Genomic DNA, 11625 nt, shown 5'->3' on the forward strand with positions numbered 1-11625 from the left:
CGACCCCGTTCATCTCGGTGGTGGGCCTGCTGAGCGTGAGGCTTGCGGGGGCCGGCCAGGACTCTGGGAGTGTCATCCCTGCAGAAAGTACGTACCTGCTGCGCGCCCCCGTGCCCTCCCGCTGCACCCCGTCCTGCTCTGCGCTTCCTCCACTTAACCCGCAGCAGCCGACCGTAAGCTCCAGGGGAACATTGCATTGCCTGATTAGCGAGGGAGTAATGATGAATTTGTAACGTGCCAGCAAAGCACATGAAAACAGCGCTTATAAAGCCAGCAAGCGAGCAAAGGCTTAGTAGTTATTTAGGAAAAAATACTAGCAGCGTACTATAATTTTCATTGGAGCTTGCTTTAAAGCTTTTTGGTCGTAGGTCTTTTAGATCTGCTTCTTGAGAGTTTTGTTTCCAGATTTGCCACAATACATATGATGTCCTTGCTAGTCTGGATACTGTCAGAAGAAAATTTGTGTTTATTTCTCCTAGGGTGTTCCATTTTGCTTATTTTAGTATTTGGTTGGAACAATAGGTCAAGTTCAGCTTTCTTGTAGTGTAGTATAGACTGACACGGGGGAAGCTGACCCAAACAGGGTATTTGTAAAGCATGTATAGATATATTTCTGAAATCCTGCTGCGATTCTGCAAACCTAAAAAGTAAATAAATAGGACAGACTGGCCTGAGCACGCTGTGGGGCTGGGAGCTCTCAAATTTGGATCACAGCTCTGTATTAGCTTCCTGTGTCGCTTTGAGCAAGTCTCAAGTTAAACTTTCTTAGCTCCAAAATGAGGCAATAGTTCAAAGATATTAGGGGATGGAGTCAGAGGTCTCAGGGTGGTTTGGTGACAGCAAGCGGGAAGTAGCCACTCATTAGAAACTTGAAATATCCTCTGGGAGAAAAAAAAAGGAAGGTAATTGCATACAAAGAAATGTCTAGTTCTTAGTCGTGCTTACTTTGTATCACAGCTACCTTTTTATGTGACTACTAAAATATTTAATACAAGACCTGATTTAGCTGCTGCATTTTATTCTCCTATAATTCCATTACTAGTTTTCAAATACACCTGTGTGTATTTGTCTCTACAGGACTTAAATGCTGAATTCCCTTCTTTTTCCATTCTCTTTTTTTTTTTTTATTAGTGCTAAGTTTCTGTCTGTTCTAAAACAGACCCCATCTCTGGTTTGTGTGTCTGTTTTCTAGGCATTAATTAACTTCAATAAGTTTTGTGGCAAGCAGTCCATTTTGTATCCTCAAGTTTGCATGGGATTGCAGAACTGATTGGGTAAATTCAAGGAAAAAAAATCTTAGAAAGGGCTGTTAGACACAGCAGCAGTTCTTCTGGCTCAGGAGCTGCCTCAGCATATTCCTGAGGCGGGGAGGGTCTCTGGGGACACATCGCTCCATACTTGCCCTGTTCTTGTGCTCTTCCATGGGCATGCATTGTCAGCCATGAAGGTCACATCTATAACCAGTGCCCATGGACATTCCCTGGCATGGGCACATGACTGTACTAGTAACCTGCTAGGATGGTCCCTGGCACGCTTTTGTCCATGGCAGGAGGCCATTTGCCTATCTGGAAGACAGAGTTTACTGTTCTAGAGATGAGCTGTCCCATGCCAGCTGCTCTCAAAGCTTGGGAATGCTCCTAGGCACATTTAATGTACTTCAAGAAATGTAGCTTGGAGACAGAGCACTGGTCCAGGCAGACCTTTGATGTGATCTAGTACAGACATTCCTGAATCTTTTCCTGCTTGATGTCAGCTCCACTGGCTATTTCTCATCGAGGAGCTGATCCTCCCAGGCACTGACCCATTTTGGGGGCGGCGTTACTGCAGCACGTGCACACACCTTCCCTGTTGCTGGTGCTTAAGTCCGTACTGTCAGCCCAGGTGAAATGGTGCCTGTGTGATCCTGGATAAGCCAGAGAGAAAAAGGGGGCTCTAGTACATGTTCTTGACAGGGACGTATGATGCACATGGCCCATACTAAGTGTCCTTCTGCAGGGCAGACCAGTGTGGTGCTCGGTGCTTTTCTCTGTTCCCACGTGTGCAACATGGGACTGGGAACGTTCCTTTAGCAGGAGCAATCCCTCATGGACCACAGGGCACTAACAGCCTCTCTCTCCCACTTGGTGGGAGAAATGCGTCCCCTCTGCAGCACCACGAGCAGGAGAGGGCCAGCAGTGCTCTCGTGCAAGCTTGGGAGGTGCAGGAGTCGCAGGAGAGCAGCACAAGAGTGAGTCAGAGTTCTTCTTAGCATTGCAAAGAGATCCTGCCCTGTGTGTGGCACCGATATCTGGCTTGGGGTACCGTCACCTGCTCTCCATTTGGCGTACTTGCTGCTGGCCAGAGCGCCAGGCCCAGCTTTTTATGAATAATGCTAATTAGCAGTGATTAATCATGCCCTTATACATTATACACAGCACTTTGCATATGCAAAAGCCTGTTCAAGTATGAAGTGGTGTTACTAATGTTTGGGCATTATTTTCTTTAAAGTTCAGTGCAATCCATTAAAAAAAATTGGGTCATTTCCCCACCCTCCCATTGCATTTATAGCCCAGATCACCCACTGTGAAAGCCAAAATGTGGAATTTGAAGAACAGAAGCCGGTCAGTCTGTTTTCATTAGCCAAGGTGCATGAAATACAAAGAGTGAACGCCATGTGCATGCGAGGGAAAGTAAATTAGACTTCCACAGTGCTTTCAGTTCCAGTTTTTCACCAAGAAGCAGCCAAGAAGCATATTTTAAGCTCTCCTCCCCCACTTCTCCCCAAACACACAGTGACACATACAGTCTTCATGCTGACAGGACCCATTTAAAGAATTATAGCTGACTCTTGATAATTCTCATTATGTTAATCCACAAACCTGTTAAGTCTCCCTATGAATGATAGTCTGTTCCCAGCTGTCAGCAAGGAATTAATAGCACTCTGCTGTACTTTGCTATGATGTGACTTAAGGTTTGGTTTCATGATTGCTTTAATCTGATGTAAGCCTATGCTGCCTCTGCCCTTCTCATTCCCAGAGCCTGTCCTTGCCTTGTTTCTTGTTCTGGACTCAGAACTTGGGCATTCAGGATCTGATCTGGAGGAAAAAATTCAGCGATCCAGCTGACCAAGCAACTGCATGGCCACTCCTGCTGTGAGCAAGCTCAGGTGTGGGAACATGTAGCCAGGGACAGAAAGCAGGGTGGGATTGCTCCTATTGGCAACAGCACATACTTAGATTTGTTTAAAACCTTTATGAAAACAGACCCTTAGATGTCATTAGTCTGGGGAAATGTCCACAGGCATCCTACTGAAAATACTGTGAGCATGAGGAGAGAATAAGCCCAGCTAGGCAGGCCAGCTTAACAGCCCGGCTCTTCAGTCTGGAAAGGAGACACCGAGGCAGGGAACGATGGAGAGCAGCAAAGTCATAAGTGGGACAAAGATGGTGAATATTTAATAACTGTCTCTTCCAGTGCAAAAATTAGAGGCAGGAAATGAAAGCAGCAGATGTTGACTTCAGAGCTGACAGGAATGGTGTTTTGTTCACACAGTGAATAGCTGAGCTGTGGAACTCATTGACACAGGATGCTGTAGATGCCAAAAGTTTACACGGGTTCAGGAAGCTACGGGGCAAATTAATGTGAGAAAAATTCTCGGAGGGCTTATCAGATGTAGAAACACCAGCCAGACTGAGGATATCCTCCAACCTCTTGGTGGGCTAAAAGAACAGTGCCAGAGGCTTATTTATATACCTTCCTTAAGTATCTGCTATTGGCTACTGCGAGACTCTGGCTGGCTAGTATAATAGATTAAAAGCCTGGCAGAGTGAGGACTTGGGCAGCTCTGCTGGTAAAAATCTGGCTGTAGCTATAGGCTTTCCAGGTAGTGGGATATTGCCCCTATTTTATCTGGGGAACTGCATTCAAGTTGCTCTGTGCTAGTGCAAGATGCTTGAAGGCGAGATCAGCACTGCCCTAGTTCAGTCCCCAGGCGCTGAACAGATGCGTGCTCTGCAGGGCTGCGTGGGTGGAAGAGTTCGTGGCCAGCCACCTCCCCAGCTGCTCGCCACCACCTCTCGGGTCCTCTTGTCTGCCAGCAGTGCTGCTTCACTGAGTCCTCTCTGCGCCGCTGGGAGTCAAAATGATGCATCCCATCCTGGGATATAGCTGGCTGGAGGAATGACACCAACTTTCCCACTGCCAGCGCTGCAGGACAGCGGGGGCTAACCTGGCCCCGAGAGAGCTGTGCCTGGAGAAGGGCCCTCCACCAAGGAGGACAGCCCAGGAAACCATATGAGAGAGTGAATATCCCATTATGTGGCAGAACTGGCTGCATCTGCTCTGGGGCTCTGAAGAGCAGTGCTGTGTTAGAAGCTTCACATGTGCTGATCCTGCACGAGCAGGTGTCCCCCGTGTGACCACCGTTTTCCTGCAGAAGCTGCTTGGATGCCAGGGCAGCTGCTTTCACAGAGGTGGCAGAAATAACCACTTGGCGTGGTTGTGCCGTTCCACTAGTACCTCCCTGTCCACACAGGAGCACTTGACTGCCATAAATACCAGTGAATGATCCCACACAGGCATGGACTTCATGAGGGCCTGGGAAGACTTCCTGGGTGGCAAGCAGTGATTGACCATGGAATTCATGGCTCTCCTAAAAGATGCTTTCTCCACAGTGCCGGAGCAGGAGACATTCATTTATGACCCATAGTTTGTTTTTTCTCCAACTTCTGATTTTGAGAACACTTTAGTGACACGCACTTTAGGGTAAGCAGCATTTTACCAAGGGGGAGCCAGGGCAAGGTTCCTTCAGAGAAGACCACAACAATGGGAGGGAGCAGGCCATGGCACAAAGTGAACGGTGGATTTGTTGACAGCAGGCTGAGGATGCAGGTTCTTTCTAAGGGCTCTGCTCCATCATCTGACGCAAAACCAACTAAAATGCTGAAATACTGAAAACAGAAGGGGGTTGAGTGTCTTTAAAATGTGCTCAAAACCATCCTGTTTCTACTCCTCCCAGGCCTGGAGAGAATCTCTGTGAGTGATGCTGGTCTTATAGAGGTGGGGACTTAGCATCTCCCTGTGTCCCTGGAATTAAATGCCTGGCTTGATCCCTGGGTCTCCCTGAGATGGGAGCTGCATGGAGGGGAGTTGGAGGAGGATGGGTGGGAGCAGAGCACCTCCTGAAAAGGTCAAAGCGCCTAAGAGGCTTGCTGGGGACCAAGAAGCACTCTGGCTGCTCCTTTCCATCGGGCCCATCTCAGAAGTGCATGTGGGCAGCAGGGAGCCGGGCGCAGGGTGCTGCAGTGCTGCATGGCAGCGCTCTGGCTCTGGGCAGCTCCCCAGCCATCTCAGCAGCAGCTTTGCACCCTCTTGGCTTTGTCAGAGGAGCACAAGTGGCTGCCTGTGGACAAGGATTTCAGTCGTTGTTCCCCCCACCCCCAGCATGGGCGCTCTATGGTCAATGTAAGTTGTCCTCTCTCCCCATTCCCTCTGCATCTCCTCCCATATCTGCAATTTCTTCTTCTCAAAACCCACACTTCGTTAACTCTGTGACTGAACGAAAGGGCCTGAGATTAGTGCAGGGTGAATCCCGGCAGAGCAGAAATGCCCAGGTCTAGAAGTGAGCCATTTTAGTTGTTGTCAAGTCCCTCCCTCCTCCTCCACCTCCTCCTCCTCCTCCTCCTCCTCTTCTCTGCAGGCACAGGGAAAGGATAGTGTGAAAAAAACAGGAGCTTTTGCTACCACTCAGAGTCCCTGAATTAGCTGAAAGCGCAGACCCACCTGCAACGATACAACATGCAGTGGGAGAAAAGCTTTTAAACCATATTGCGATTCTGTATTAACTACTTGTTTTCAGTTTTCACTGTTTTTAAAAGTGAGTTCCTGATTTTAGTTCAAAGAATTAATCTCGACTTTTAACAGCCTTTTGAACTTTTTTTGAGAGCTAAAAACCTAAACAAATCCACCTCAGGGCTTTGGCCGATTTGGGGTCCCATTGCAGTAAACCATGAAGAGTTCTGAAGAAATGTACTAGAAGGTGGCTGAACTCTTTTTCCTGCCCCTCTGTGCACACACACTGGCACCAGCTGCAGAGCCAGTGGGATGCTTTGCATTCCTGGCAGGGAAAAAATACAGCAGCAGGTGAAAGGAAGCAAATACAGATCTGGCGCTGTCCCTTGCCAAGCTGCTCTGTAAGAGCTCCTGTAAAAACAGACCTGCCTGTCTGGTTTCTGAACCACTGCAACTGCTATTTTCAGCGTCTCAGTTGAGAATTAACCCATATCTGAGAAGTTTTTGAGGTTTTCCATTTTAAGGGGAGAGGCTGGGGGCTCAAGGCACACAGCACCGGGCAGAATCAAGCCTGGGCTATGTTCAGAAAAGCACACGCAGCAAAATGCTCCTGTGGTTTTGCTGGTCCTTACACGTTTGCACAAGGATAGATACAGCCCTGTCCACAGGCAGCCCTAACTTTGGCCACATGCAGATGCAGGTGCCCAGTAAAATGGGTTTTCTCCTGGCATTGCAAGGTCTCTGAGTATTCCCTCTCTGGACTGCCACACTCCAGATTTCATGCTGTGACAGTGATGTCTTCTTCTGTACCTTTTTCTAGGTCGCCCCTGTGTTGACTGCCATGCGTTTGAGTTCATGCAGAGGGCGTTGCAGGATTTAAAGAAGACGGCATATAATCTAGACACACGGGTATGTGTTTCTATAGAAATGCTTTTCCTTAGCCTTTATCTGCAAGTGGCCAGCTCTGCCTGTCTGTCTACAACAGACATGACATCTCTGCTGATGTGCTTCCATTGCAGCAAACACGATTGTGCCGGGTACAGATTATTTTTCACAGGCTGGAGAAGTTCATTAAAGATCACCTAGTCGGGCTTCTTGCCTAACAGGCTAAGAAATTACCCCAGACAGTCCCTGCATCAAACAGAGAAGGAAGGAAGATGTATGAAGGCGAGAAGAACAAGAAGGATGATTTACTCTTTATCTCACAACATTGCTTCCGAGCTGTGAACTGACTGTTCACCGGGCAGGAGCAGCAAGTGAATGAGAGAGCAAGAAGGCGGCGGGCAGGGCTGGCAGAGAGGAAAGGGAAGCACATATATTCCTTGCTCGTGGGTCGATACTCCGCGAAAAGGGGGGAAGCACGTTTGCTTGGGTAGTTATCACAGCACACAGGGCATTTGGCAACTACACATGCCGGTCTTGTGTTGCAGAGGTCCCAATCAACAAAAAATGAGGGTGTGTTAAATGCCCTGATTTTAGCAATGCATACCTAGGTGGGTTCGTAAATATGCACACTGACTGGGGTAGGACTTACCACAGTGGCTCCCATGCTGTCTGAAGTTTGCAAGAGGCAGGAGGTCTCTTACCTCTAATAAAGCCCCCCCATGTATGTCTGGTCCTACCACTCCTTCCCTAGCAGCTCCATTAATACCAGCAGCATGACAGTAAAGCAACTTGTGGTGAGTGAAACCAGTTCGTAACCACGTCTCCCAATTCCTTTAGGTGCTCCCTCCGTGCCTTTGACCAGTGCCACCTCTGTTGGTAGGTGAGAAGGGCTCCTTGTTCCTCTAAAGTCACGCCCCGCTCAAATTGTCATTCACAGCAGAGTCAACCAAAGAGGCGTAAATCAATTGTGTGTCTCAAACTATAACACAGAAGGGCAATTATGTTGCTTCGCCTTTGGTTTCGTGTGACCTTGGGCAATCACGTAGGGCCCCACACAGAAAGGTTGGAGTGACTTTAGCTTTCTTGAGCTATCAATAGCAAACTGATTAGGGCAGAATTCTGAGTGCAGTACGGGCTGCGCTGCAAAAGTTTCCCATGCGCTGGCGTCGTACAAAATAACTGCAAAGTGGCAGACTGTGACTGGAGAGGCTTTACTGGGCTGTTCTGGTGCATAGCGGGGTTTCACCTGTTCGGATTAGGGTCAACTGAAATGTTTTGTACCTACACATGACATGGCAAGACCATGTGCAATCGCAGCTGTGTTGGTTCTTATGCTGTCACCAGGCTTTACAGAGGAACTTAAAGGAGGTACGAAATTTCTGTCTTAGCTGCACCAGGGAGATTTTTTTTTTAATGCAGTGGAGGCAGCGCAATTCTTTAATCCCACTTACAGAGATATTCAGACATCTGTGTTGGCTATTCTATTTGGAGGGTGGCGTGAGAATACAACCCATCAGGGAGCAATGCTGTCTTGTAAGAGGTGAGGCGGAATATAAAGGGAGAAGCTGGTCCCAGCGCACTGCAAGAAAAGCTCTCGTTTCTGTGAGGACCTGGACAGGCCTGAGATGCCGAGGCACTGATTCAGAGAGTTCTCAGTGTTACAGAACAGTGCATCACCAAAACGAATGACACCAGTCATCTGGAACATCACCTACCCTTTGACAGCCATGAAAGTTTAATACTAGTAGTAAAGAAAGGGTGTATTTCCAGCCTTGGGATTGAGGATCCAAAGGCATTTCTGGAATAGATGCTTTAGTTAAATACAAATTATTGAATGCTGCAGAGATACTAAAGTGAAATGCAGTGGCCAGGGCCCTACAAATGGCACACTGTGGCCTTCTGTTCCCTGAAGGGTATAGCCTCCTTGGCCTTACTTAATCCCTAGTGCTGGGCTGATGTTGACCAACTATAATTTTTCAAGTTTTACACACAAATAACTTCATTCAATGATTCCCGAGTCGTGAAAGTTGTTGTTACAAGGGCAAGTCCCATGCAGGACTCTTCCTATCAGACACTTCCTAAGCCGATGCCAAGAGGGCCGCAACTAATTTTTGTAATTGATGCTTCTCTTTCATAGTTTTTCAGCTTACATTTGAGTGCTCCCAGAGCTGCTCTTCCTGCCTGGTAATAGTCATGAGTGATGCCTAGGCAGGGTTTATGGCAATGGGGAGAGCTTGTAGGCATAATGGTGAAATCCAATAAGCCTGTTTGATGTTAAGATGATTCTGTGATTTCTACTGGGCTCCCAACAACGAGATCATTCACTCATCCAGGATTGCATTGTACAAGCGAGGAGCAGTGTTTAGTAACGCCTGCCATTGCACTAAGCCGATAAGTGAAAGCAGACAAGGAAAGTGAACAAGTCCTCTTTAATGCAAAGTTGGAAGTCAAAAGTTTTGAGTTGAAAAGGATAGAGGGCTGTGGAGGGGAGGTAAAAGCAGTTCTGAAGCAGCCTCTCCCTGCAAAAGCTTGCAGCCTGAAAACAAGAAATGAGCAGTCGAGAGTGGGAACTGCTGCGGGACAGAGGTTCTGCTGGCCAAGCAAGGCAGAGCTTGGTGGCACAGGTCCCCGGATAGAAGTGCCCAGCTACTCCTTTGGAACTTGTGTGTGTCTTTGTTGATTAGCCCTTTGCTGTTTCTAATTTGTCAGGAGGCATCATGTCAGAGGAACACCAGCAGGCTGAAGACCTTGTTGTTTCACAGAGCTTTTAGATCATTTGTTAACAAGTGGTTTTCAGCCTTCCCCAGTGCAGATGGGAAACCCATTCATGATGAATTTAAGCCTGGTAACTTCTTTTCCCCTTAAGAAACTCTTCAAAGTCAGTCTACAAACTACTTAAGGGACCACAGACCACAGGGTGAAAACCACAAGATACGCTCAGGAAGAAGTTTCTCTTCAGTCACAATTGCACTTGCTGCTGTGAGTTGCTTGCACCAACAATTTTATTTGGAGTCTTGCAAAAGACTCAGCTTTTGAAATGACGGTGCATTTTGAGAAAGTCAGCCTTTGTTTCTCAAAGAGTGAGACCGGGACCCACAAGAGATTTAAATTATTTGATCACAATTAAATACATGATACTTAGAGGATATGGAGTTAATTTTTTTTTCTTGGATACAGAGAAAAAAAGCTTGGAAATGCTTTCCCGCTAAGGTGCTCCAAAACCAAGAGCAAGTAATTTTAAATGATGTATATAGAGAACAGTTTTTAAGCTTTTGATGGAGTTCTGGGGGCAGGGCTCCAAATGGAGTTGATAATAAGGCATCTGTCAGTAAATTAACTCAGGTTAAAATAGGAGCCACAAACCCAAGTCTAGATCTGCCCTGAAAGATTAGGACTCTAAGACAACAAGCTTAGACTGACAGCTGGGTTGAACTCCGACTTATTCCAGAGAAGCAGCAGCGTAACGGAGCGCACAACTGGCTCCTCAGCACACACTGTCTGGCGCAACCCAATTATGCGCTGCTGAAGACATGGTCAACAGGAAGCCATCAATCACTGCCAGGGAATTAAGAGCAGTGCAGTTGAAAGTGGGATTTTTCTCAGCATTTATAAAGGACACTTTTAATAATTTTGACAGCCTGCTCCCTAAAGTTAACTGTGAAAATGAAAACATTTAAACTATAAAAATACTCTCCATGCATCTTGGTTCTGAATATACTTATTTCACCGCTTTTTCTGGATGAAAACCAGCACTAATAACGATGATTTTTCACTCAGCAAAGCACCTTGACTACAGCTGTGCAGAGGGATTAAGTCTAATCAATTATATACTCTTCCAAAGTGATATATTCAGTTCTTTGATTTCATGTTTTTTTTGCAGACAGAAACCCTCCTCATGAGAGCAGAAAAGAGAGGCCTGTGTGATTGCTTTCGTGCAATACACTGAAATGAGCACTGGGATTTGGCCAATGGACATTTATTCATTTTTAAAATGCAGTTCAATAAATTGCAGGAAGATACAGAGCACAAGTTGTGCCACACCACAAGGAAAACAATTTTTATCCAAACAGGTACAGCTCAGTTAAATCATTTTTGCTTTGATGTGTTTTATCATTACTGTATGCGATATTGCATCTGCTGAAATGTCAACAGACGAAACAGTGCCAAAGTCTCGCTCATGGGTTTTATATAAGGATAGCATCTCGCTTTTCTGGTATTTCAAGCCAAAAAGTTGTCCTTGGACTCTCAGGCCAACCCCTCCGCACATGTGAACTGCCGTAGATCTGTGAAAGTCAGTGAAGTCAAATTCTTTAATGTATTTATGGTAGAATGTGTCCCTACCATGAAAAGGAAGCTACTTTGCAATGATGCATAGCTAAACATTTACAAACGAGCAGTCATGGCTTGATATAAAAATTAATAGTTGTCACTGAGTGCCTGGCAGTCCAAGGAAGGTATTTGTTCCCGATTGTATCAATGGTCCAGTGCGCAGCAAACACAGTAATCTGTATCACAATTTTAATTTCTTCAGAGCCACACAGTAGCTGTGATCTTTTTGGGAGAGATTTATTAAGTATCTAATGTGATCAGTAACATTTATAATCACATGAATACCGCCTGGCAATTGAACTGATTGCATCTGCCAAAATCTTCTGGAGAAGTGTCTTTCATTAAGCAAATCACATGCTGGATTGAAACACTCAAACTGGCCTCTACAGAGAGCTTTGGCAGAGAGCCTACAAAACGCCTGCGTGCCCGGGAGTCTCTTCCAAACTGTATTTTGAGAAATACTTGAGTTCTACCAAAATGGTCCATAGCTCTTGCATGGGCTTTACACTCCCTAGCAGTGGGTTACAGTGCCGAAACTATTAATATTCCCACTGCAGCCAGTGTGAGAGCAGAGAGAAGAAAACAGTTTAGGCAGTGGAGGAGTAGTAGGAGTAGACGTCAAGATTGCACCTTGTTACTCTT

The 11625-nt window shown here is 46.4% G+C and overlaps 1 protein-coding gene across 1 annotated transcript; it reads left to right on the forward strand.

Moving 5' to 3' along the window:
* Window positions 1-2: 2 nt before the first annotated feature.
* On the forward strand, window positions 3-10600 carry CUNH4orf48 (chromosome unknown C4orf48 homolog; the record flags this gene model as incomplete). The annotated part of the gene is made up of 3 exons (XM_009643219.1): window positions 3-87; window positions 6590-6678; window positions 10535-10600. Coding segments are annotated over 3 exons (240 nt in total), but the record flags the coding sequence as incomplete, so codon positions are not given.
* Window positions 10601-11625: the final 1025 nt, after the last annotated feature.

The sequence above is a fragment of the Egretta garzetta genome, unplaced genomic scaffold (assembly GCF_000687185.1).
Source record: "Egretta garzetta isolate BGI_Z169 unplaced genomic scaffold, ASM68718v1 scaffold107, whole genome shotgun sequence".
Taxonomy (NCBI): domain Eukaryota; kingdom Metazoa; phylum Chordata; class Aves; order Pelecaniformes; family Ardeidae; genus Egretta; species Egretta garzetta.